The sequence below is a fragment of the Microtus pennsylvanicus genome, chromosome 18 (genome assembly GCF_037038515.1).
Source record: "Microtus pennsylvanicus isolate mMicPen1 chromosome 18, mMicPen1.hap1, whole genome shotgun sequence".
In the NCBI taxonomy this organism is placed as follows: domain Eukaryota; kingdom Metazoa; phylum Chordata; class Mammalia; order Rodentia; family Cricetidae; genus Microtus; species Microtus pennsylvanicus.
The window spans coordinates 24,698,269-24,725,520 of NC_134596.1; the positions used below are offsets into that span (position 1 = coordinate 24,698,269).

The 27,252-nt window shown below is 42.7% G+C and overlaps 1 protein-coding gene across 6 annotated transcripts in view; it reads left to right on the forward strand.

Annotated features, from left to right (window-relative positions):
• The window catches only part of Akap13 (A-kinase anchoring protein 13), a 260,503-nt gene that overhangs the window by 218,980 nt on the left and 14,271 nt on the right, over positions 1-27,252 (forward strand). For 4 of the 6 annotated variants that reach the window (XM_075952860.1, XM_075952863.1, XM_075952861.1 and 1 more), the window contains 13 exons: positions 6,788-6,855; positions 8,875-8,941; positions 12,908-13,043; positions 13,861-13,973; positions 14,568-14,720; positions 15,556-15,806; positions 17,691-17,816; positions 17,934-18,051; positions 19,237-19,485; positions 24,443-24,519; positions 25,232-25,413; positions 25,550-25,632; positions 26,353-26,547. In XM_075952860.1, the coding sequence (XP_075808975.1) occupies positions 6,788-6,855; positions 8,875-8,941; positions 12,908-13,043; positions 13,861-13,973; positions 14,568-14,720; positions 15,556-15,806; positions 17,691-17,816; positions 17,934-18,051; positions 19,237-19,485; positions 24,443-24,519; positions 25,232-25,413; positions 25,550-25,632; positions 26,353-26,547 (1,818 nt within the window). The remainder of the gene's footprint in view (positions 1-6,787; positions 6,856-8,874; positions 8,942-12,907; positions 13,044-13,860; positions 13,974-14,567; positions 14,721-15,555; positions 15,807-17,690; positions 17,817-17,933; positions 18,052-19,236; positions 19,486-24,442; positions 24,520-25,231; positions 25,414-25,549; positions 25,633-26,352; positions 26,548-27,252) is intronic. The other 2 variants (XM_075952859.1, XM_075952864.1) reach the window with 1 other exon arrangement.

Consider the following 27,252-nt stretch of genomic DNA (forward strand, 5'->3'; position numbering starts at 1 on the left):
TTCACGTATCCCAAATACCAGGAGATCGGTAGGATGGGCTTTTCAGTGAAGTCAACATCACTGAGACCATGGGATTACGCCCTCACCCATCTGGACCAGACTCAGTGAAATCTGGTGCGGGATAACACGGAAGTGTTCATGATCATAGCCACAAGAAACATTGAGCAGCAGGCAGTCTACTCCTGGGTTTAAGAGAAAACCTAAACCTCAGGTCAGGAATACCTCAAAGTGCATGAGTTTAGTAGAAACCTTAGGAGAATTTTTTCTTTGTCCAAACTATTCTCCTGGTTTAGGGTTAATGGGGGAAATAAATGTCCTTGCAGTTCTTTATTCTAAAGCATGCAAAACTATCTTTGAATAATAAACTGTTCTTTCTGGCTGCCACAAATCATTACTCTGGGGAAAGCTCAGAGAATCCTTCAGAATAAAGAATTCGGTATGTTCAGAGTTTTGAATCTTGCCAGTGGTCTTATTTTGTTTGCTTTTAACAGTTGTGAAATAACACTGAGATTATTGTTGGTTCGTATTCTGTTGTGTGAGCGTCTTCTGAGTACTTTTGTGGTGGGTTCTTTCTGTTGACTAAAACAGTAAACAGTGTACGACTGGAACCTAAGTAGGAAATGTGAGTTCACGTTGAGTGATGGTTGTTGTTTTGTTTTGTTTTGTTTTTCTTTTCCTTTGGACTTCCTTAGAAGCAGCATCTCAGGAACTGGATGGTTTCTAGATGGTAATTTAGAATCAGTTCATTGCTTTTGTAAGATATGAATTGCCCAAAGAAAAGATACTTATAAAGGTACTTATTATTTAGAAGAAAAGGTAGGGATCTTCCATAATAAAGTCCATTCTTGATCAACAAGAATGCTTTATTTCGTTTCGTTTTTGTTTCCCAGTGTTCTTATGAAAGCTGCTGTTAGGAGCAGTTAGTCAGAATGGCTTAGCTCTTCTCTGTGGCTTTCCTCTGGTCTGAATGTCAGCACTGTGGTTATTAACACTGGCTACCAAGAACCTTGCACATGCTTTTCGCATACAAGCACTATCAGTCCAGACGAGACAGCGCCTCAAAGTCCCCAGTGACTTTAAACAAGACGTTGCAGCAAGAGTTTTGGAGCATGTGTTTCTGAGTGACTGCTCGTTCCGTGGGTTGGTTGGATTTTGTGTGGTTAGTTGGTTTGGCTTTGTTTCTAGTGGTGTTTCTTTCCTTTTTGTTAGAATTAGAGTTTTCCATTTTCCCATAGGAGGAAAATGTTTCTATTTGTTCTTACAGGCCATTCTTCCATGTGTCCTTAAAAAGGATCAAATTATTTTTTCCATAGATTTTTGCCGCTAGTAGACAGAACAGTGCACTAAAGTACTTGAATGTTCTTTTCTTCAAAAGTCTAGCTGCAAATGACAATTTTTCTGCTGAGAAAAAAAAATGCAATGTGTAACATTTCACCAAAGCTGTCTGATGGATAGTTTGCCAAAAGGGGGACGAAAGCAACAAATAAATGATCACTGCCAGGCATGTAAATTTACTCCATTTTCTTTTGTTGGATGCCTCCTTGTAGAGGGAGGGAGGGGAGAAGATAGATGGACGAATAGATGCAAGCTGAGCTGTTGACTTAGTTCAAAGAAATATGATAAAGGGTCAGCCCTAAGCCTACAAACCACTGTACTTTTTGAAAAAATGAAATCATAACACTGAGCTTAGGGAATGTATTAAAAAATAAAGAAAGCCAAATCAGTTTTTTTCTCTTTTATGAACATTTTACAAGTTTATTTAAAAAAAAAAGATTAACATAGATTTAAGCATAGCCATTGAGAGTGAAAAGTACTTAGACAAAGAACAGTCTACAGCCAAGGGTGGGTACCAGCTCCCCGCCCAGGTAGATTTTCTTTGATCTTTCTAACAACTTAGTATGGTTTGTGGCAGTGTGCTTAAAAAATTCTATTAAACTTGTCTTCAAGTCTTGTGTTTTGGGCAATTGTCTGTTTTAAAACAGATGATATGTAAAAGGCAAAAGATTTATACGATCAATGAGGACTACTGAGAACTCAAGAACAATGGCAATGGGATTTTGATCCTACTGCACGTACTGGCTTTGGGGGAGCCTAGGCAGTTTGGATGCTCACCTTACTAGACCTGGATAGAGGTGGGTGGTCCTTGTACTTCCCACAGGTCAGGGAACCCTGATTGCTGTTCGAGCTGATGAGGGAGGGGGACTTGATCGGGGGAGGGGGAGGGAAATTGGAGGCAGTGGCGGGGAGGAGGCAGAAATCCTTAATAAATAAATAAATTAAAAAAAATAAATAAAACAGATGATACAGTTTTAAGTCTCATGACTTTGGCTGATGTCACTGGGACCAGTAGTTTCTAAATCACTTATGCCTAGCACTGAAAGCATCCTATGGATTGAGTCCGGGACCACTTGGTGACGAGTTTAGTGTTTTCAAGTGGGTGCTTCAGTGTGGTAAACAGGCAGCCATGTGAACTGTTTATCACTGAGACTTGTGGCTGTAATAGTGGGCATAGTAAAATTTCAGCTAGGTTGTGGGTTTAGAGGCAGTTAACTAAAAACATGAATTTCTTTAAAAGTTCTACTGGACACACATCCAAGATGTTCTTTCTTCTGTGACTCACAAAGTGGAACTGTTCTTAAATCTCAGACAGTGGCCCAAGAACATGAGAACTGCTGAAGTCTGCTCAAAAGTTACAGTGCCCCCCTTAAAAACTGCACTGCTTAGCCCTTTGCAGGGTGCTGAGACTGGGAGGAGAGGAACGGGGCGGGGGCACTTGGAAGCGGTTTCTGTCTGGGCTTTTTTAGTTTGTCCCATTTGCAGATCAGAAGTAGCGGCAAGTTCTCAAACAAACCTTTCGCCTCTTGTATTTCTTGTTGATGCCCCAGATATTACAGAGTTAGAGTAAAACAAGAGAAAAGATTCATCTTATAACTGTGATGCTGACATTTGTATTTCAGAATAATGCATCACAAATGTGGTAAATTGCTATTTTTAAAGAATAAGGGAATCTAAGGAGTTTATGAGGGTGATAAAGTTTGATGCACTGATGTTTTTAATTTAAAGACTATTAATACAGATATTATAAATGGACAATGTAATAGGAACCTGTTGAACCCCAACTCAAAATGGAAAATATATAGCTCAATGGTAGAGTGCTTGCCTAGACAGTATGAGACCCTAGGTTTGACACGTATCACCGCAGAAAGGGAAGGAAGGAAGGAGCGTAAGCAGCATTTTGACACAGTACTTCATCCTTCATTTTCTAAGAAACAACCCTTCACAGTTAAAATTGAACTGGTCTCCCTGTGCCAGTCTTCATTCTTCCCTACAGAAAAGCGCTTTGTAATCGATGGTTTATAATTGCATCTCATAGGAACGAAATTTAATTTTAACAGTTGGGTTACTGTTGCCGTGCATCTCACTTTGCAAGTTCCATTTTCTCCCCAATGTTCTGCTTTAGAGAAGTGAAATACTGACGACATAGATGCAGAGCCTGGCCCTTAGCTCCTGGGGGGCTCTCTTACAGACTTCAGGATGCTGACGACATAGCTGCAGAGCCTGGCCCTTAGCTCCTGGGGGACTCTCTTACAGACTTCAGGATACTGACGACATAGATGCAGAGCCTGGCCCTTAGCTCCTGGGGGGCTCTCTTACAGACTTCAGGATGCTGACGACATAGCTGCAGAGCCTGGCCCTTAGCTCCTGGGGGACTCTCTTACAGACTTCAGGATACTGACGACATAGATGTAGAACCTGGCCCTTAGCTCCTGGGGGGCTCTCTTACAGACTTCAGGATACTGACGACATAGATGCAGAGCCTGGCCCTTAGCTCCTGGGGGGCTCTCTTACAGACTTCAGGATACTGACGACATAGATGCAGAGCCTGGCCCTTAGCTCCTGGGGGACTCTCTTACAGACTTCAGGATACTGACGACATAGATGTAGAACCTGGCCCTTAGCTCCTGGGGGACTCTCTTACAGACTTCAGGATACTGACGACATAGATGCAGAGCCTGGCCCTTAGCTCCTGGGGGACTCTCTTACAGACTTCAGGCTGTTCTGCTTAGCATGTGGGGTCACTCTCACTCTGTCTCTGTGACAGACAGGGCCATGAGGGCATCCTTGTGTCCTTGTGTGTGGCATTAGACTTGGGGCCAGTTCTTAAAGTTGGCACACACTGCACTTCATTAGATGTTGGAAAATGACTTTCCAGAGTAAATATATCAGTTTTAGATGATGCTTCTTCCTTGCCATGTCTTCACAGTACTTAAAATGGGGAATGTGGTTCTTTTTGTTTTGTAAACAAGGAAACCAAGGCTTGTGGAGAAGTACATGGTTGGGCTCGTGGTAATCAGAATCAGGACCTGAATTCAAATGTAATTTACCTGCTATGTGCCCTGTTCTCTTTTGCATGTTATTAAGTTGACATGGTAAATTTCAAATGCAGTAATGAAGGTTGTGTCAGGGTACTCGGTTGACATAAAATGGAATGGCCTGTGGGTTTCCACGTAGACATTCAGATATATGTCATGATCCGGATACTGCACTCGAGTTAAAGATCCTCAGTGAGGTGAAAAGCCTGACAAAAATCCCAGCACAGTGTGACTGCTGGTGTTCAGAAGGGCCCAGCCAACCAAGCAGGCACTGCAGAAGGAATGGGGAAGGCCTTTAGGGTCTGGGTTTCTGGCAGTCTCCTTCAGAGCGGCAGGTTCCTCCTACCCTGACATCCATAAGTCCAAACTTCCAAGACCAAGAGCTTCTTGACCTTGGCTAGGACAAGGCCTGCCTGTGCTACTCCCTGAAGCTGCCATACCTAGTGAAATGCTGTCTGTTGCTGATTTTCTGAGTGAGCCTTTCCCAGGAGACACACGCCTCTCCAGCTGTCCCCAAAGACAGATCTGCTTGTTTGTGCTTTGCCTCTGGCCTCTGGGCACAGTCTGTTTTTATGACGTCATCCTAGCAGGAAGAGCCCATGACCTTTCTTAGGCACAGAGTGCAGGATTTTTACATCAGTGGCCCCTGTAGGCCACGGGAATGGAAAATAAAAAATACTTTAAGATAAAATGTGTCATTGGTAAATTTGAATCTGTTTCGTCTCAGGAAATCTCCCACATTCTCTTGAGTCAGGGTTCCCAGGGGTTCTTTGGGAAAGTTGTAGTTACGTTTCTTACATGGCTTCTGACTCAGGGAATGGAGTACAAAAGGCTTGGGTATTCAAGATCTCAAGAAGGGTAAACTTTCAGGTCCTTGTCCTGAAACTTTCACAGCTCCTTTTAGCAGTTTTATATATTTTCTTATTATTTAAATATAACATCTTTTCATTATTTCTTTTATTTTTGCTTTTATAATTATGTCATTTCTCCCTCCCTTTCCAACCTCCTATTTCATTTTCAAATTCATGGCCTCTTTTTTTCAGTAATTGTTCTTAAATCTCTATGTGTGTATGTATGTGTTCCTAAATATACAAATAAAACCTGCTTGGTCTATATAATGTTACTTGTATGTATGTCTTTATGGTTGGCCATTTGGTATTGGATAACCAATCAATGTGCTCTTCCCTGGGGCATTTAGTCTCACAGCAAATTTCCTGATCTTCTGGCTCTTAGAGTCTTTCCACCCCATCCTTGGCAATGTTCCTGAGCCTTAGGTGTAGGAGTTGTTCTGTAGGTTCGTAGTTGTTTTGTAGGACTAGATAGAATTCCACAACTCTGCATTTGGCTTGGCTATAGTTTTCCATAATGGTCTTTGTCTCTTGCAAAGAAGAGTTTCCTTGATGAGGGTTAAGAACTGTGCTTATCTATGGGTATAAGGACAAATATTTAGAACATAGTTAGGAGTATGCTGGTTTCAGTAAAGTGGTGTCTGCAGATTCTTCCTCAAGATCCATGATTTCAGTAGCTATGTGTGGTTGGCTAGGTTTCCTCTTGTTAAGTGAGCCTTACGTTCATTTGGTGAACTTTTGGTTACTGCCACTTCTGTATGTGTGCCACTGCTGCACCCTTAAGATTATCATGCCATCCTAGCCATTACGGTTCATAGGTATCATAGCTTGGTGGGACTGTGGGAAGCTTCACTCCTTCGGATGTTTGCATGGCCCCTACTGGTACCTCCTCCTTAGAGAGGAAACAGGTAGGTCAGTTCCGGCTCCAGGCTTTCTGGGCTCTATAAGACATAACATCTTGATGGCAGACATTTAAACTCTGAGTTATCATAACCCTGAAGTACAATTAATAAAAACTCAGAGAAATTGGGGTTCCACCTCAAGGTGGAATAGCCAAAGCAAAATAGCCAGCCACTGACTCTTACCTTGACCTCAGTCCAAAATGATAATCCTGCCTCCAGGAATCTCAGACTGAAAGCTGTCTCCTCCCGTCTTATAATCCTCTCTAGTTCTGGGATAAAGGGCGTGCACCACTACCACCTGGTTTCTCTGGCGAGGTAGTGTGGCTACTGGGGTTAAAAGTGTGTGTCATTGCTGCCTGGTTTATAAGGCTGGCCAGAGTAGCTATTTTACTTTTTGATCCTTGGGCAAGTTTTATTTATTAAAATACAAATGAAATGCCACTACATAGCCTCTCAGACTTCCTGCCTGAGAAATTCCTGACTTCTTTTGGTTAAGCAGAAGTCCACCTGCTTCCTAGGAAATAGCTAAAATGTACTGTCAGTTCATGAGAACGTTTGTTCTGTGTGAGTGAAAGTCTGTAGCTCCATGCAGCAGTGGTGGAGTGTCAGAGTCCAGGGCCTGCTGGCTTTCTTGTTGTGACCTTGCCTTATGCTTCCTTTCCAGGTTGTAGTGCTTTTGTCCACAAAGGCTGCAGAGAAAATCTAGCGTCCTGTGCAAAGGTCAAAATGAAGGTAAGATATATCTAGCTATTAGAATGCTCAAAATCCAGTGCTTTAAAATAGAAAATACCCACATGTTAGAATTTAGATTGTAGTAGATTTATTTGCTTGCTTGCTTGCTTGTTTTAATCATTTGGGCCAATTTTGATAGCAAATTAATCTAAAGATAATTGCTCTTTAAAATGATCAGCCCCCTTCTTGACTAACACGTTTAAGAATTTGAGACTTTGAATAAAAGAATTGCTGAGCTAGAGATTCACACTTGTAATCCCAGCACTTGGGAGGCTGAAGCAGGATGGTTTACTTGGTTTGGTATTAGCCATTGTACCAAAATGAAACCCTGTCTCAAAAAAGTTTTTAAAGAAAATGAAATTTTTTTTAGGACTTTCATATATTAAACATTTCTCTGTTTCTGTTTAAGTGATTGTCTTGACTAGCTCTGCAAATATACTCTGCTACTGAAATGTCCGGCTTCCCCATCTAGGAGCATGAGGGCAACAGGTGGAAATCAGAGGCTTTTGATACGTGATGGGCATGGGGAGGGCTCTCCAAAGGCACATATGGATGGCAGCGATGACATGAGGCATGAACAGGAAGTACCAATATTGGTGCCATATGAACTTGAAAGCGTGTCCTTCAGGTAGCCTGTGGACTGTCAGTGTCAACCAGACATAGAATGTTTTCCCTTAGAGGATTTCCAGATGTGTCTACACAGATGTTCATCAGTACCCGCATTACCTAGTGCAGTGGCCTCAGTCTTAAGTGTGCATCAGAATCATCTCAAGATCTTACTCAAAGAAATTTGCTGCTGTAACCCTCTCCCATAGGATTTTCAGTTGGGAGTGGACCGAAGAGTCTGCTTTTCTGAGGAATTCCCAGATGGTGTTGATCCTGCTCAGCCCTCACTTTGGGTGGTGCTGGACTAATAAAGATAGCTGTATCCATATCTGAATTTCCCCAGCCCAGAGACTCATGCTGCATTTTAAAATTTTAGGTGCAAAGACTTAGAAGTTAAATATATGCTAATTTGGATTTCTATTTTTCTCCCCCAAAATTGGAAGCTCCTATAGCCCTCAGCTCACTGGTGCTGCCTGTCACCCAGCAGCCCCAGGTCCCCTCATCACACTCTTTTCCCATTTTTCCATCGTGTTACGGGTCTTCTGGGACCCTTTTTTTCTGTCTTTTTATTTTTTAAGTCTGTACTTACTCCCACTAGAACATAATCAGGAAGGCAGGAATCTTTGATTTGTGAATACAGTACACTGAAAACCTAGAATAGCATCAGATGTATGATAGAGTCTTAAAATGTGAAGGATTGTATGTCAGAGAACAATCGTGGGTGTCCAGTGGACACTGTGGAAAGGGAAGAGCCTCCCAGATGCCCACCTGTACTTTCTTCTCCCTCCTGCTTCTGCCATTTATCATCTGTGTTACTGTGAATGTGCTGGGCTCTGGAGAGCAGTGATGATACAGAGAATAGCGTCTCTTTTGTATGTGGTTGTAATATCTATGGAAGTCTTCATTTTAAATTGAAAGTGGTCTGTTTCCTCCTAGTGATTTGTTTCAGAGGAAATGCTTCAGTTTGTAATTTCCCAAACTATTTTTTATGCATGCCCTCACAAAACTTGACTAAAATTAGTATTCTCTCTAAGAATGTAACATTTTACAAATGCTAGTCACCAAAGAAACAGAATGAACAGATACAGCTGGTTCTCTGAGTAACTGACAGTGCAGTGTGGATATGGACGGGCAGTTTCTACAGTCAGGAAAGGCTTTGGTGACCTTAGCAAAGAGAGAGTGCTTAGAGCATCTGGAAATGGAAGAATGTCATACCTACATAGATGACAAGAAGCATCCTGAGATGGGGGTGGGCACACACCTAAGCATCTGTAGTGCTTGGTGAGCCCAAAGGATGGCAGGTGGTGGTGGTGGCCATGGTCCAGCACCATCTCTTTTTACTCCCGGCTGCTGGAGAATTGTGGAGGATGAGTTGCAGTGTGGTCTCATGTTTGTACCTTCTTTTCTCGTTAGCAGCCCAAAGGGAGCCTCCAGGCACATGACACATCATCACTGCCCACAGTCATCATGAGAAACAAGTGTAAGTAGTTCAGCACACCTCTCAGAAGTGCACTCGGATTTCTTGTTCCAGATTCAATGTTTTTGTGAAGCTTGCTTGTTGCGACTAGCCTAAGCTAACTAGCAAGATCCTATACCTATATTGTTTACCACTTTGTTCTGTCACATTCATTGACTAGCAATTTAGCATTACACCATCAAACCCTTCTTGAAGGTGTCTGTCACAGTAGGTGCATTAGCTGAAAGGGGGACTGAAGCCTGTGTGCGTGAGCAGCTTACTCCCGTGCAACTCGTGATTGATTTTAGTGCCTCACATCAGTGGGACACAAATGAACTCTTACTGGTTAAGCTTATATATAAATAGCATGTGAAATTATATAAATGAGTTTTTCATTGTTATTCCCAAGGTTCTCAAATATTATACAAAACTGAGTAAATCATATTCTACCCTCACACATTAAAAAAACAAAACAACAACAACAAAAAAATCTTGAGGACTGGCAAGGTGACTCAAGCAAGTAAAGGTATCTGCTGCCAAGCCTGACTACCTGAGTTCAATCCCAAGGACCCACATTTCAGGAGAGAACCAACTCCCACAAGTTGTCTTCTCACCTCTTCTGCATGCATGTGTGTGCAAGTGCACACACACCAAATAATAATAAATGTAATTATTTTAATTTAAAAGACTACTTTGAGTTGGATAAAGAGATCTGAGAAGGTAAAAGGGTTTACAGCCAAACCTGACAGCTGAGTTTAGTCTCTAGAAACCACATGGTAGAAGAGAGAACCAGCTTCTACAGGTTATCCTCTGGCTTTCACATGGACTCGGTGGCATGTGTGCGTGTACATACACACACACACACAATAAATTCTAAAATCTAAAAAGAAACCAGAACTGATCTTTACCATCTTGTGAAAGATTTCACTTCAGTTTGGCAGTGTTCTCACTCCCCATGCTCTTTCATACCCATTTAATATAGTTAGTGCATATCCTTCTGATCTGCTATCTCTTAGTCATCTGTATCTTTGAAAAGGTCTGTTGTATACACTAGTTCACTCTGTCGTTTTCAGAGCTACTATTGTTATTGTTTCAGACTGCTGCGTGATTTATTTCATGAGCATATGTTGTGTTTTAATTACCTCCAGCTGCTACCGTAAGCAATGCAGTGCTAATTATCCTCTCTGAATTGGCTCCGTGGGAACCTGTGCTGTCACCAGAGCAATGTTTTCAATACATGCGCAGACTCTGAGACCCCCATCTAGCCCCGAGAGTCAGACACTGCGGTAGAGCCCTGTGGTGTAGGTTTTAGTAGATCCTCTGAGTGGTCTTGATGCCCACTGAAGGCTGGAAGCACACCTTGTGCCTTATTTCTCTCCTGCAGTTCCTGAGCACTTGAAAATGACTGTGCCGAATGAATTCCCTGTAGACATATTAAGTCTGCTTTTCATCCATCCTTGTATGGAGACAGCTACTAGACTGACACCCACTTCAGTCTGTCATCCAGCTTCCTTGGACAGTTTTAATCTTAAAACCTCTTTCTGTGATGTTACCAGCTATTTCAGAAGCACGGTCTTTTATGTGGATTGCCTCTGACCCTCACAGAGAACTTTCTTATTTATATTTTGAGTAATCTATAGAGTGCTGGGTTTTGTTATGAGATTTCCATATATAAAATGTACCTTAAGAACACCTCCCATTAGCTTTTCTTATCTCCATCTTCCTTGTTTTCACCTTAGCCATCTGTAGTAGTACCTCATTTTGCCCTCAAGTCCCTGCCTTTTTTAAAATTTCATATGTGAAAATATATAAGTCTAATTTTTGTAGAATTGTCTCACTAAACATTTTCCTTCAAATAATATAATTTCATTCTTAAGTGTTGGCCGTATAAAACTCCATTATATCACATTTTCTTTTTCTATTCACCCACTGATAGTCATTTTTGGGCTGATTCCATGACTTGACTGTTGTGAATAGTGCTACAGTAAACAGTGATGTTTAGGCATCCCTATAGTAGCCTTACTCTGGGTCTTTTGGGTATCCGTCCATAAGTGGTATGGCTGGATGGATAGAAATTCCATTTTTCATCTGTGGGGAGTTCATACTGATTTCCATGATGGCTGTGCTAAGTTATTCCTCCCAGCATTATAATATAGTTTCTTTTCCATTTGCATCCTCATCGTCATTTGTTGATTTTATTCCCTTGAGAATTCTAACTAGGATAAGATGGAATGCTAGTATTATAGTGATTAAGAGTACAAATTCTGGGGTTAGAGAGATGACTTAGAGATTGAGCACTCGCTGCTCTTCCAGAGGTCCTGAGCTCAATTCCTAGCAACCACATGGTGGCTCACAACCATCTATAATGAAATTTGGTGCTCTCTTCTGGTGAGTAGGCATGCATGCAGACAGAACACTGTATACCTAAGAAATAAATAATTTTTTTTGTTTGTTTTGTTTTGTTTTTCGAGATAGGGTTTCTCTGTGGCTTTGGAGCCTGTCCTGGAACTAGCTCTGTAGACCAGGCTGGCCTCGAACTCACAGAGATCCGCCTGCCTCTGCCTCCCGAGTGCTGGGATTAAAGGCGTGCGCCACCATCGCCCGGCAAATAATTTTTTTTAAATGTACAAATTCTGGATCTGGGAAGATGGCTCAGTGTGTAAAGTGCTTGTTGGACAAGCATGAGGACCCAAGTTTGGGTTTGGATATGGTGGCGCATGTTTGTAACCGTGGGTCCTAGAAACAGAGACAGGCAAATACCTGGAACTTGCTGGCCATCCAGTCTAGTAAAATGCTGATCAAGTTTAGTCAAAATGAGGTTCAGTGACAGACACCACCCCCCTCTCTCTCAAAAAAAAAATAGGTTTTAGAAGCTATTGAGGAACATATTCCAACATGAACTGTCTTGGGCAAGCACACTTGCATACACAAGAATATAGTAGTGGATTCAAATCGCATGCTATTTGTGTCTTCTGCAGCCTTTTCGGTACAAATTATTTAGGGCTCTACATAACATTCTGGTTCTTCTCCTCACTGGTGCACTGCTCCCACCTCCCGTGTGTGTGTGTGTGTGTCCTCCCTCTACTTGCTTCTTTCTCTTTCTCCACTAATTCTTCATGATTATTTTGCCCTTTGTTCATATGCTTCTTCCCATCAGAATATTCTGTTTTCCTTCTAGCCTGTTTGTATCCTCACTCTAGTCTGAGAACCACTGTTTCTTCCTCTCTGACATTTCATTTGCTCACTGGTCACCCTTCTGAAACACTTAGGACATGCTGTGCCCTGGAAACCCACACTTTAGACTCCCTTCGTACTTCCTGCAGCAAGGACCTGGTCATATATGTAGCATACCGTGTTTCTGTTGTCTAAATAGAACTTGAATTAACTGTAAATTGTTGTGCTATTATTTATTAAAGGTATCCTATAATATTGTAAAATCATACCAGAGCCCATATTCTCTTTTTCTTAGCTCTTGACCCTCCTGGAGATTAGACAGATACAAAAATTTACATCTGTAGCAGGTGCTCACTTACCAAGGAGAAATAATTTAGTGTGCATGTGCCATGTGATCATTTTAGATTAGAGCTCCAGTTCTCTTTGATCATGTTAAAGAAAAATACTCTGTAATAACCTGTACGATATTAAACATGTGTTCATTTTTCTCCATCCATAAATTCAAGAAATTGACCAAAATACGTTTTCCATTAATGAGCAGGGGCTAGAGAGTTGACTCTAGTTAGAAGCATATGCTGCTCTTCCAGAGGACCTGATTTGTGTTTCCAGAGCTTCAACTGGTGTTGTGGCACATGCTTTTAATCCCAACACTTGATCTCTGAGTTCAAGGATGTGAAGACCCTGTCTTTAAATCTTCCTTTTTTAAGGAGCTAATGTATTGAAAACATTTTGTTCTTTGTGGCGTCTGTGGAATAAGTCAGCACTAGGGAATCTGGAAAGGTGATGCTTCAATTCATGTCCTCTCTTCCCCTGCAGCTTCACAGCCCAAGGAGCGCCCTAGGTCTGCAGTCCTGTTGCCTGATGAGGCCACCGCTGTACCAATGTTTACTAACAGGCGGTCCCAGCAGTGTGTCTCCCTCTCTAAAAGTGTTTCCATACAGAACATCACTGGGTAAGTGGGCTTAAAGAGTCTACAGTTGACATATGGGTGACAAGACATAGTAATCACTTTATTTAACAAAAAAAGAAAAAAGAAATGGGTATATAAAATAATGGGTTGGTACACAGTTGGATGGCACGGATGAAGTGGTTGGAAGTTGTGGTTTTGATGTACTGTATTTATACTTATATTTATAATTTAGATTGGTAATGTTTAATCAGCTTGTGAGTTGAGGTGGAAAGGCCCAAAGAATATCATTTAATGACATGCTCAGTAGTTTGTAGGGTAGAGATTTTTTAAAAGAAAAAAAAAGTTAGTGATTATGTAATGGCTTTTACAAGTTATTTTATGTATGTTTTGCCCATATGCATGTCTTTGCCCCAGGGGTATACCTGATATCTGTGGAGTCTAGAAGAAGGTATTAGATCCCCTGAAACTTGAGTTACAGGTGATTGTGAGCCACCATATGGGTGCTAGATATCAAACTCAGATCCTCTGAAAGAGCAGCCGGTGTTCTTAACTGCTGAGCCATCTCTCAAACTCCTATAATAAAATTTTAATTTTTCTATATAAATGTGTACATGATGCTGTGTACCTTTTTTTAAAGCCTCAGAAAGTTGAACTAAGATTGAGTTTGTGTTGGTAACACTTCTAAACTTTTTAGTAATGCTTCATTTTGCTATGTACCCAGGTAGCTTGTCTTAAGTCATCATAAAACCCACGACTAACTGTCATTTTAGAGGGTTTTTTTTTTTAGGGATTCACCTGAGAATGTGCACCACAGCTTATCAGATCGTATTTGACAGTGTGGTCTTCCTTTTGTCTCTAGAGTTGGCAATGATGAGAACATGTCAAACACCTGGAAATTTCTGTCTCATTCAACAGACTCACTAAATAAAATCTGCAAGGTCAATGAGTCAACAGAATCACTTACTGATGAGGGTAAGAGGAAACTCTGGTCTGTATTACTAAACGTCTGTAAGGATCCAGTGTATCTCCTATCACACTATTACCAAATAGCAGGGCCTGTTCTTTCCCTCCCTCCCTGGAAAGAGTCTCTCAATTGTTTGTAAAGCATCTCTTGTAGTGCCAAGCATTGGCGGTTACACCTGTCCTGCTGTTGGCTCTCCACAGAAGGGAACACTGATTTTAACCTAGACACACTCTAGTATGGATGCTTTTCTTCCTCTAGACGTTGCACACATTCAGTTCTGTGTCTGTACAATTGTAAGTGTACTCAGACGAACATGCAGCTCGTAAAGATAGCAGGATGCTTCAAGCTCCAGTTTCACATAGGAATTATTTCAATCTTGCTAGATGTACGTATGTTTATCATTCCTAACCAGACTTGAGTATAGAATATAGAATCTTCCATTCCTGAACTTGACAGTGATCCTGCCTAGTATGTTCTCCTTGAATATCCTCTACACTAGGACAGAGGATTTGTCTTAGGAACTCGTTTTCACCTGCAGGAAAATCCAGACTCGTAGAGGTCAAAAACCCAACATCCTGAGGTTGCTTTTTTTGTATTTTGAGGAGTAGGTACAGACATGAATGAAGGACAGCTGATGGGAGACTTTGAAAGTGACTCTAAACAGCTAGAAGCAGAGTCCTGGAGCCGCATAGTAGACAGCAAGTTCCTTAAACAGCAGAAGAAAGATGTGGTCAAACGGCAGGAGGTGATTTACGGTGAGATGCTTCATTTGCTTTGCTTGTTTGTCATCTGCACCATCCCCCTTGCACACAGTGAGGGTTACTGAGAGGTAGAGATACTGTCCCGCCTCCCAGGGAGGGAACTTGAAGAGGAGTTGCCCTGTCCAGCATGTTTAAATGAGTGATTGTTGGACTGTAAAAACTAAGTGTTGAATATGCAGCATCATAAAGGTTTCCATTAAAACACTGAGGTATGAAGACATGATTTGGGGGATGGGGGTTGAGACAGGGTTTTTCTGTGTATTAGCCGTAGCTGTCCTGGAACTGGCTCTATAGACCAGGCTGGCCTCGAACTCACAGACATCTGCCTGCCTCTGCCTCCCATGTGCTGGGATTAGAGGTGTACGCCACCACTGCCCAGCTTGGAGACTTGATACTGCCTTTTGTTCATTTTGCCCTGTAGTGTCCCATTCTGTTCCTTTCTCCTTAGATTGAACAGTTTGTTTATATTTGCATGTGAGCTATACAGCAGTGTATGAAAGAGATGCCTTCTAAAAATGCATTTTTGTTCTTGAGCTACACTAAAAAGGTGAAATATTTGTCAGTTCTGGGAAGCAGGGACACAGTAAATAAAAGGGACTGAGTTCAGTGCAGAAACAGTAAAAGGAAAGGACTCTGAAAATCATTTCAGACTGTCCGAATTCAATACACTTGTCATCAGAGAAATGTTAGGTCAGTGAAAAGGCAGCATGAGATGAGACTACGCCACGGAAGACAGCTGTTTGCTCGGTGTTAAAGTCCCGGCTGGGCTCTGAGCTAACCTCACAAGCTTAGCTGTGATCTGAAAGACCCTTGCTCTCTCTTCTCATAGAGTTGATGCAGACAGAGTTACATCACATCCGCACGCTCAAGATCATGAGTGATGTGTACAGCCGGGGCATGATGACAGATCTGCTCTTTGAGCAGCAGATGGTGGAAAAGCTGTTCCCTTGTTTGGATGAACTGATCAGTATCCACAGCCAGTTCTTTCAGAGAATCCTGGAGCGGAAGAAGGAGTCTCTGGTAGAGAAAAGTGAAAGGAACTTTCTTGTCAAGAGGATAGGGGATGTGCTTGTCAATCAGGTGAGCAGCGGGCAGGTCTGGGAGTCTCACACTTTGGGGTAGCAGAGAAGCTTTGTGATTCTGGATCCCTGCATGTATAGCTCAGCTTTACTGGTTTTCTTTGTAGACTTAACAAACTGAGGTCATCTAACCCTCAGTTTTCTTTTCTATAAAAGAAGGAAAGAAGGGTTCTCTGCTTATGCTATTTTTAGAAAGTTAGGTATGTATAATATATATAATAATAAAGTATATACTAAAAGTTTTTCTTTCTCTAAGTCCATACAGTCATCAGAAGCAGTGCTGTGTAGGAAGTAAAAGAATGTTTATTGAAATCATAAGCTTTCCCCATGGCTCATCTGAAAAGGAACCCATCTATCTTTTTTTTTTCTTTTTGATTTGATTTGATTTTTTTGAGACAGGGTTTCTCACTAGCTATGGAGCAGTCCTGGAACTCACTCTGTAGACCAGGCTGGCCTTGAACTCTCAGGTGCCCTCTGCCTCCTGAGTGCTGGGATTAAAGGTGAGCACTACCACCGCCGGGCAGATTCCATCTATCTTGAGACCAGCTAAAGCTTAGGCAGTTGACCAATAGGCTGTCTGTGAAACACTTTATAAAATGTGTTACTGTTTTTTGGACATGATTTTATTTCAGTCCCATTCCGGAGAAGCTCACAAACAAAGTTTTTTAATGTTTTTAAAAATGAAATGTTGGCACTTGGGAGGCAGAGGCAGGCGGATCTCTGTGAGTTCGAGACCAGCCTGGTCTACAGAGCTAGTTCCAGGACAGGCTCCAAAGCCACAGCGAAACTCTGTCTCGAAAAACCAAAAAAAAAAAAAAAAAAAAAAAAGAAATGTTGCTAATAAAACCTAACAGACAAGATTATCATACACATTTGACTAGAGCTTTCCCTCTCAATAGATCCCTGCTTCTGTGTAGATGCAGAAGTTTAGTTGCTGGAACGGTTGAATGAGAATTGGGTTGGGGCTGGGCAGTACTTGGGATTGAACCAAGGACTTCTCATACGTGGTAAGTCAGCACCCTATCACTGAGCTACATCCCCAGTCCTGTTTTTGCTTTTATTCTGAGGCTGTTTGAACCTCCCAAGGAACTGGGATTACAGGCTTGACTGAGAATTAGAAGTCTTCTCCTTGCCTACATCCCTCACTTGATAGTTGATCAGTGTATTCACTCATTCTAGACGGATTTGCTGTCTGTTAAATGCCGGGGATAAAACCGCACAGCTGAATATGACAGGTTTCTGCCGTAAGAAAACCTGTAGAAATAGGCATGATGTAAATAAATGTGTATTCTGTGTGAGGCACTTGGATTTGGCAAGCGCAGATTGAATAGTCCTATAAAATGAGCCTAATGAGACGCTCTACAAATGAAGAACCATATTCTCCAACTATCTCTCCTCTAAATTCACTCTCTCTCTCTCCCTCCCTCCCTCCCTCCCTCCCTCCCTCCCTCCCTCTCTCTCTGCTTTCAGTACCTGTATAGGTATATAGGTATTGCATCCTGACTTGTATTCTTGTCTGTAGTTTCTTACGTTGTACACAACCCTACTAAAGTCTTTGCTGCTGGGACTGAAACTTTAGTCCAGGGGTACTCGTGTTACTCTGTACTGGACTCAGCCTGTTAGGGCACGTGGTTTGTGGTAGTAGTTCCGCTTCTGCCTCTCCATTGTGAGTGAAGAAACCTATACGACAAATCACTGGATCTTCTCAGATCTCAGTACTTAACCCTTCAATAAAGTGCCAAGCTGTTTGCCAAAACTGCTGTACCATTTACTCTTTTGGGGGAGTTTATTAGGAAGCACTCTTAGTCTTTACAGCAAGCCTGGGAACTTTCTGTAGAGTGATACCCTGACTTGTGGTGTGACTCCTGTTTTCTTTCCGGGGCAGTTTTCAGGTGAGAATGCAGAGCGCTTAAAGAAGACATACGGCAAGTTCTGTGGGCAGCACAACCAGTCTGTCAACTACTTCAAAGACCTCTACACAAAGGATAAGCGTTTCCAAGCCTTTGTGAAGGTACTCCCTGAAACACAAGTATCCCCACCATGGTCAAGAACACAAGCACTCATTTTGGCTAGAGCTACTTACTACCTTCCTCACACGAGGACTAACAGTTTCTTCACTCCTTTGCAGAAGAAGATGAGCAGTTCAGTAGTGAGAAGGCTTGGGATTCCAGAGTGCATTTTACTTGTAACTCAGAGGATCACCAAGTACCCTGTTTTATTCCAGAGGATACTGCAGTGTACCAAAGGTGAGCTTGTAACTCAGATCCAGATAGCTCTAGAAACCAGTGCAGACCTGCCAAGGTGTCTGTGCTTAGCTCCATGGTTTATTTATTTGGGGGCACAGATTTTCACTCTGGCCCAGGTTGACCTCAAACTCACAACCGTTTTTCCTCCACCTCCCCCAAAAGTGCCATGATTACAGGTGTATCTTATCTTGTAAGCATCTTTTCATGGCTATTTATTTTGTCTTTAGTTTTTGAGATCCTGTTTCACTGTGTAGGACAGTCTAGTCTCAAACTCATGATTCTTCTGCACAGCCTCCCAAGTGCTGGAATTATAGGGAAACAAAATTATACCCACCTGATACACAGTTTTCTTGAACGGAAGGAAATAGGCGATACAGTTGTGTGGACTTAGATTCTTGGTCTAAGGCAGGGGAGATGCAAATTTGAGGCCTGCTAGGATTTAGATCAGATTCGAGTCCAACCTGGGCAGCCAGTGAGATCTGTCTGTATCAAGGCAAAAACTGAGAAGGAGCTGGAGGCACGACTGGGTGCTGCAGTGTTTCCTGGATATGCACAAGGTCCTGGATTTAGTTCCTAGAACAGCAGGCTGGAGGTACAGCTCAGTGTTAGATTACTTCCCAGGCATGTGCAAGGCTCTGGATTCGATCCCTGGAATACCACTTGGAGTGTTAAATCACTACAGTTGGGGTAGATGGACGATATTGAGGAGGGACCATGTATTGGTTCTGTTAAAGCATCATGTGCCCTGAGCATGGACTAGTTCAGCAGTTCCCACTTTTTCTTCCCATAAGTGCTAAAATTGTTACTCTGTCTTGTTTAATCAGTATGTAGAGGTTTCTCTCAGCAGCTGCTTCTCCTAGGCAGTTACATTAAAAGTTATGAGGCAGTCACATTAAAGAGTAGGCAAAGATATAGCTGAGTAGCTTGTTACATGCCTCTGCTGCTCTCTCTCCCTAAAACATGGGTTTCTTTGGCTTTGGAGCATATAATTGCATATCATCCATAGCACTGAGAATACCCAACTTCCTTTGGAATTGAACTTACGGCAGCAGGAAAGGTCAGCATGTGACTTGATGTGTTGGCTCCAGCGTGAAGTATAACAGCTGGGGAATGTGATAGTGTAGACTCCTTCCTGTGTGCTCCTGTGTGCAAGGAGCCATTCAAAGGACTTCTTTCCTCCCCAAGACAATGAAGTGGAGCAGGAAGACCTGGCTCAGTCCTTGAGCCTGGTGAAGGATGTGATTGGAGCTGTGGACAGCAAAGTGGCAAGTTATGAGAAGAAAGTCCGTCTTGGTGAGATTTACACGAAGACCGATAGCAAGTCGATCATGAGGATGAAGAGTGGGCAGATGTTCGCCAAGGAGGATCTGAAACGGAAGAAGCTGGTGCGGGATGGGAGTGTGTTTCTGAAGAGTACAACAGGAAGGCTAAAAGGTAAGACTGCTTCCGTGTCTGGGTGCCTGGGGAGATGCTTCTGAACTCCACCACCAGCTTTCTTCTAGAGAGCCATACCCAGACATCACCCAGGGCAACAGCCATTTAGTAATATGTCAAAGAAGACTCATTTGAAGTGACTTACAAAGACCTATGAAATGTGGCAGCAAGGAAAAGATAACACTCAGGGAAAATGGCAAATTGATTTAAAACACAAAGGATCAGATTAATGCATATAGTAGACTGTTGCAGTGACGTGTTCCCCCAGAGAGGTGCTGAGTGGCCACTGTGGGATGGGGTCAGTGGCAGAACTGTCTGAGTCAGAGACCGTGAGTCCGTAAGAATTGAGAACTTACCACTCCCCAAAGACCTTCTGAGACCTTAGAGAAAGGCAAGTCTAACTCATTTCAACTACATTCCTTATTACTTTGATTCATGTCTGTCATTTTTCTCTAAAGCAAACTAGATCATTAAAAGTAACTTGTTCATTTTATTTATTATTTCTCAATTTTCATCAGTCACCTACAATAAGTTAAGGAAGTTAAGCATTTTTGTTTTTAATTATTGAATACATCTTACTTTTAGGAAAGTGATCGGTTTCATCAGAACTTTACTAGATTGGCATCCTGCCTCTGTGAGCTCTACCCTCACAGCAGCTGCTGGTGTTCCCGCCACAGTCCCGGACTAAGTGAGCTGAGGAGGTGGAACAGGCCATGGGTGCGCTGTTGTCCCAGTAGCACACTGAGATGAGAAGGAACATTTCCTTTCTCGTCTCATCAGGAACGATGCCATAGGTCTTCAGTCAGAGCACTCAGGTGCTTAGCCTATTGTGTATGCTTAGGACAGTAGTACAGAAGTCCCCTCCAGGCAGCGGACTTCAGACCTACAAGAAGAGGGTACTTCTGTAGTGTGGTGAGGGCCAGAATGAAGAGGGAGCATGAGTGGCCGTGGAGGTCAGTCTTGAAGAATGAAGAGGAAATCATGGAGTTGGGAGAGCCTGGAACCCCGAGAAAGTTAAATCATCAGGACTCCCAGTCAGGCTGAAGAGAGTGATAGGAGATGAGAAAAAGGAGAACCTGCTGGGGTCCAGCTGCCAGAGATGCCTGCCACACAGTGAGGAGCTGGCTCTTGATGTTCTTGCTGGTTGTGGGCATGGAATAGGCTTACAATGAGAGGGTATCACATGGACAAGGGATGAGTTAGGTGTTTTGTGGTTTGGGTTTTTTTTGTTGTTTCGTTTTTTCAACACAACTGGGAGTCATGTAGACTAGGACATCGGAAGTGGCAAAGGCATTGGAACCCTTCACCACCAGTGCCTGGACAGCAGTGGAAGACATGGAAATGGAGCGTGGGATAATGTTCCCGTGTCCCTTACCACTGATCAGGAGTGTGTAGGATATCCTGTGGTGAATTAAGGTGCTCCTTCCTTCTAGCCCTCAGAGCTCTGTGGTGGTCTGAGGATACTAGCCCAGACCTCTTTCCACACCACCCCTTTGAGGCTGCCTTTCAAGCAGACTGGCAGCTCAGAAATACCTGTCCTTCTCATGAGGACCTAGGTTTGCTAGAACTGTTGTTGCCTGGAGCCAACGCTTCATTCTTTTCCTTTACATGGCATATTCTGAAAATAAAAACAAATGGGTTCCAGCTGTTGGAATAAAGCTGTGGTCAAACCAATAGCAGAACAATAGGTTTCTGACTGGAAATGCCTGCACTGGGGAGAACGGGTTGCTATTTAGTCTTTTTCACACCCCCGTGAACTCCTGCCAAGAACAGCCGGTACTGTATTGAACACCCCTTGGAAGGGGTAGGATTGTTATTTCTCTGATCCATAACACTGATCATAAACCTCAGGATCCAACAAAGTTGAAACTTAAGCTTTTCGAACTTATTTTTGGCAGACACCTGAATTATTTTAAAGTAAACTTAAAATAACTTGTCAAAACTAATGATAGTGCATGGAAAATTACTGCTGTCTAGCCTGAAAATTGAGACCTCCTTTGCTTCTGTTTGCTGTGTAGCTTTGTAGGAAATTCTAGTTGTGGCAGAGGTGTGCATAAATCTGTTTCCCAAGGAGCTATAGGCTCTGCTTTCCAAAGGGAGAAACGTGTAAGGGTAGGCCTGGTAGTTCTGAGTAGCTGGCTAGGAGATGTGCATTGCCCTCGAGAGAACAGAGGAAAATGGCCCTGTGCATGCCTAGAGGACTAGTCAGATCATGAGTTGATGAATTTTTTTGAAGTTCCTGGATCCAATTAAAGATGTTTGTTTTGTTCCATTTCTGGGGTGACGATGGTGATAGAATCTAGATCTGCTGGAGTCTTAGGCACCGGTCAAGTACACATCATTCTGATGGTTTTGGTTTTTATGTGTCATACTTTATATTCTACAGTTTAGACTTAACTTAGTTTGACCATAATTTAGACAAAACGAATTGTGTTGCCCTACATATTTCTTAAATTAATTTTTTTAGCTTACGAAACAATAGGTTTCATTATAATATTTTAATACAACATACATGGTTGTTTGCTCCACCAACACCTCCTGCTGGTCCCCTTCTTGCCCCAAACTGTCTTTCTTCACCTTTCATGTCCTATATTACAAATAATTAAATTTACATCTGCATGTGAGAGGAAACGTGATATTTTACCTGGCTTACCTCCCCCATTTATGCAGTCTGGTTCCACACGTGGTTTTGTTTTAATGGAGTGGAAGAGAGCCGAATTCACTTTTTCCTATGAAGCTAGAGTATGTCTGTGCAAGTGTTTAGTTTCCGTTCAGTTGCTGTGATTAAAGACGCTCTGAGTAGGCGCAGCAGTGGGAAGGAAAGAGTGTACTTGGCTGACACTTCCAGGTCACAGCCCATCACTGAAGTACATCAGGAGAGGAGCAAAGGGCCCCAAAGAAACACTGGATGCTGATTCACATCATTTGTTCATGGGCTCCTGCTCAGCTAGCTTTGTTACATAGCCCAGGATCACCTTCCCAGAAAATGGTGTCACCCACAGTGAGCTGAAGCCTTCTAACAATTAATATTCAGACCATTCCCCCAAACATGACCATAGACCTCTTGATCTAGGCAGTGAAGGCTTTCTTCTCAGATGACGCCAGGCTGTGTCAGGTTGACAGTTACGCTATCTGTGATGGGTGAGATGGGGAGTCTTAATCTTTTGCTTTAAAATGTCTCTGTCCTGATTTTGAGGGGTAGCAGATAAGAGAATGTCAGGTATCCCAGACTAATCACAAACTCAGCTGAGAGTCACCTTGAACTCCCCCAAGTGCTGGGGTTAACAGGTGTGTATCACCACACCCTGTTTTATGCAGATTTGGGGAGTAAACCCAGAGATTAGTGTGTGTGAACCCACCAGTCTTGTTCACTGTGAGGATGGAGAAAGTCTCTGCTATACATCCCTTCTGGGTACTTTTCTGGCTGCCGTTTCCCATTAATATTATGAGAAATTGGGAAAGATTACAAACAAACTGTGGGCTATGAGTGTAGCTCAGGTGGGCTGCTTACCTATCGTGCATAGAACCCAGAGTTTCCTCTCCAGCATTGGGGGGGAGACTGAAGAATATTTCCTGGGGTATGTTGGTAAAGGTTGCTCGTTACTTAACACATTGGTTGAATTGTACCCTCTTTTTTTTTTTTAATTTTGAGACAGACTTTCTCTGTAGCTTTGGTGCCTGTCCTAGAACTCGCTCTGTAGACCAGGCTGGCCTTGAATTCACAGAGATCCACCTGCCTCTCTCACCTTCATTCTTAAATAAGTATTTTATACTTAAAACTTTGCCATATAGAATAATGGCTTAGTTGAGCAGTCACCTTTTGAGTGACTTTCTGTGAGTGTATTAAGACCTGAATTCAGATCTCCAGAACTGATATAAAAGCCAGATACAGTGATGCACACTATAACCTGGGCAAGAGGGGCAGCGAATAGAGACAGGAGGATCCCCAAAGCTCACTGACCTATCCAATGACCAGTCCTCTCCACTGACCAGTCCAGCCAAAAATGGCAAGCTCCAGCCAGGTTCAGTAAGAGAAACCCTGTTTTAACAATAAGGTAAACAGTGGCTGGAGAGGTAGGTGGCTTAGTAGCACTTGCTACTCTTCCAGAGGTCCTGCCTGAGATAATTCCCAGCAACCACATGGTGGCCCAAAGCCATCTATAATGAGATCTGGTGCCCTCTTCTGGCATGCAGGCATACATACAGGCAGAACACTGTATAAATATTGAGTAAATAAATCTTTTTTAAAATTAGGTAAAGAAAAAAAAACAAAAAATTAAAGAGTAATAAAGGAAAATACCCAAAGTCAACTCTGGAAGGCACAAAAGTTGGCTTGCTCACACACACACACACACTGCAATGCAAAATATGTCTTTTCAGGGCTGATCACTTAACCTTTTCTGAGGCAAGGCTTATGGTGATGTGCCTAAAATGCCTCTAGGGTAAAAAGCAGTTATTTGCTTTGCCAGTAACTTTGTATATGCTTGAATCCTCTGTTCTGTGGGTCAAGTCATATCCCTCAAAACATCCCAGGAAGGTGAAGCTAAAAATAACACATTGATTTACAGGTATGAATTACTCATTTCTCCGTGTCGTAACATTGTAAAGAGATCCGTATTGTTGGGGTTTGGGATTTATATTTTGTCCTCTTGTTTCTAAGTGAGAAATCTGGAGTTTCAGTATATGTAACTATTATTATACTTACTGCTGAAAACAATAGCTGTCTTAAGGTTTGTAAAATGCTAGATAGCATAGTTTATTAAGGATAACAAAATAACTATAAACACTTTAAAGATAGAATAAAATGCCTCTAAAACTCCAGTGGTCAACTCTGAATCCTGCAGAATTACAAAACTGTTGCAGGGGGTGGGTGTGATCTCAGACACAGTCACAGTGCATTGCTACACCAGTTTGATGAATGGCTTCTCTCCTTCTCTCTCCCACTTCTACTTTGCAGAGGTTCAAGCAGTTCTCCTCACTGACATTTTAGTTTTCCTTCAAGAAAAAGACCAGAAATACGTGTTTGCATCCTTGGTAAGCTGAACTGTTTCTCCCTTCTGTTTGAAATAAGTCATATTCATGCCAGCTAGTTTGGGTATAAAGTCTAACCAGCTAGCATCACCATGTCTGTCATACAGCTGTGGCTTACCTGCCCACTGAAAACCACCTGACTCACAGAGATCCCTGGGATCGATTCCTCACGTGCCCTGTGGTGTTTTGTTGTTTTTCCTTCCCACTGCAAAATTATTTTTATGTTCCTTCACAATCCTGTTGAAGCCGGGCAATGGTGGCGCACGCCTTTAATCCCAGCACTCTGGAGGCAGAGGCAGGCGGATCTCTGTGAGTTCGAGACCAGCCTGGTCTACAAAGGGAGTTCCAGGACAGGCTCCAAAGCTACAGAGAAACCCTGTCTCGAAAAAAAAAAAAAATCCTGTTGAATGCCCTGAACACTTGATGATTTGATCACACTAGAAATCCACTTGTGGAATGTGTCTCCCAGATTCATCATGCAGAAAACAGAAGTTTAGTGGCCATGATCCTCTAATCTCCAGTGTGGATCTCTTGTTCACATTTGAGGCGAATGATGAAATGCTTATCTGAAAACTGAAGGGGTTTTCTGGAAAAGGATTAAATTGATTTTTTTTTCGTGTATTTAAAGCTGTCTGAGCTTACCTCAGGTTAGAGTTGTCTTCAAGAGTGAGTGTACTGCATGCTTGTCTTATGTTTGCCTCTCTCCTCTGTCCAGGACCATAAGTCAACTGTGATCTCCTTAAAGAAGCTGATTGTAAGAGAAGTGGCGCATGAAGAGAAAGGTCTGTTCCTCATCAGTATGGGAGTGAAAGATCCAGAGATGGTGGAGGTCCACGCCAGCTCCAAAGAGGAGCGGAATAGCTGGATTCATATCATTCAGGATACAATCAACTCCCTGTAAGTGAGACACCAAGACCCGCCCTTTCCTCCCTCTTCATACCTCTGTGTGACTTCATGTGCACAGGGCAGTGACATGTGACTGACGTCTTGGATGGTTTGTTTGTTTCATCTTGCTTTATTTTGGCTATGTTAGGAACAGAGATGAAGATGAAGGGATTCCTAGTGAGAATGAAGAAGAAAAGAAATTGTTGGATACCAGAGCCCGAGAGTTAAAAGGTAAAATCTTGGAAATGGCATTGAACTGTCTCAGTCAGCTCAACTACAGAAAGAAATAGTTTCCAAAGGAGAATGACAGTAAGAATAGTCTAGTGGGACTGGAGAGATGGCTAAGCAGTTAAGAACACTGGTTGCTGTTCCAGAGGATCTGAGTTCAATTCCAAGTACCTGTCTATAACTCCCATTTCAGGGGATATGGTGCCCTCTTCTGGCCTCTGTTGGCACTGGGCATGCATGTGATGCGCAGACCAACATGCTGGCCCTATACAAATAAAAATGGGTAATATAAATATTAAATAAATAGCACTGGGGAATATGGATTCTCTCCTCTTGGTTTCTTGGACAAAGTTCTTGATCTCTGATTCTTTGTCCTTGGACAGTGGGGACTTTATCCATGCCTTGTCATAGAGAATTCGCCACACTTTATAGTCATGTCTAAGGTTAAAATGAGGAAGATATTCTCCAGTTAGTCTCATCTACTCTTTGCAGTCCCTGGCCTTCTCTCTTGCTGTGTTCACGGATGAACTGTGAGATGGCTCAGGGAAGGGGGCTCACTGTGCTTGCAGAAATGCTGGTGCTGGCAGGAAAGAACCCTTTCCATAACCACCACTAGGTGGTCGTGGGCCTTTCCATAACCACCACTAGGTGGTGCTCACCTCTCAGTCATCTTGTGTTCCCTGGCTCCAGACAAGTCAGGTGGTTTCTCCGTTTGTCCTGCAGAACAACTTCAACAGAAGGACCAGCAGATCCTCCTCTTGCTGGAAGAGAAGGAGATGATTTTCCGGGACATGACTGAGTGCAGCACTCCCCTGCCTGAGGATTGCACCCCAACGCACAGCCCGAGAGTCCTCTTCCGCTCCAACACAGAGGAGGCTCTCAAAGGAGGACCGCTGATGAAAAGTGCAATAAGTGAAGGTAATTCACACACAGCATTGCTATCTCTGTCCTGTCCTGGAGAAATGTGCACACTAACGTCCCCTGCCAGTGTCTGCTGTTGCTGTCAAACTCCAGTATAAAAAGCTTCCCAGTATCGCTGTAGTTAAATTGTCAAGTAAACATCCCTTACAGTCACGACCCAAGCTAAGAAATAAACGTGGCAGACACCCTAAAAGCCTTTGCATGTCCCCATCACCCTTAACTTCCTCCTAAAAGAAGCAGCTGCCCTAACTTGTATCAATAATCACTTAAGTACTTTCCCCTTTTTTATTTTTAAAGTTACATTAGTGTGTCTGCTGTGCATATGCATGTGTGTGGGTATACACAGCCCATGATATGCATGTGAAGGTTTATGAAGGTAAGAGGACAGCTTGGGGCATTAGGTCTCAGAGAACAAACTCAAAATCATCAGGTATGGCTCCCGCATACCTACTGAGCCATCCTGCAAGCCCGCCATCCCCATCCTTGCCATGCAGTTAATCTTTGGGTTAGCTGAGCTTTTGGAACCACTGGTTGGATTTTTCCGTATAGCACTCTGTTCTCTAGGTCTGACATTCACAGCTGGTTTCAGAAGCTGAATTTCTCAGACTTGGTGTATTTCATAAGATGTGTTCCTGTGGTGTTGAGTTCAGATCAGGAAGTTAGTTCTTTCTCTGTGACATAGGGTCAGTGGGATGAAAGGAT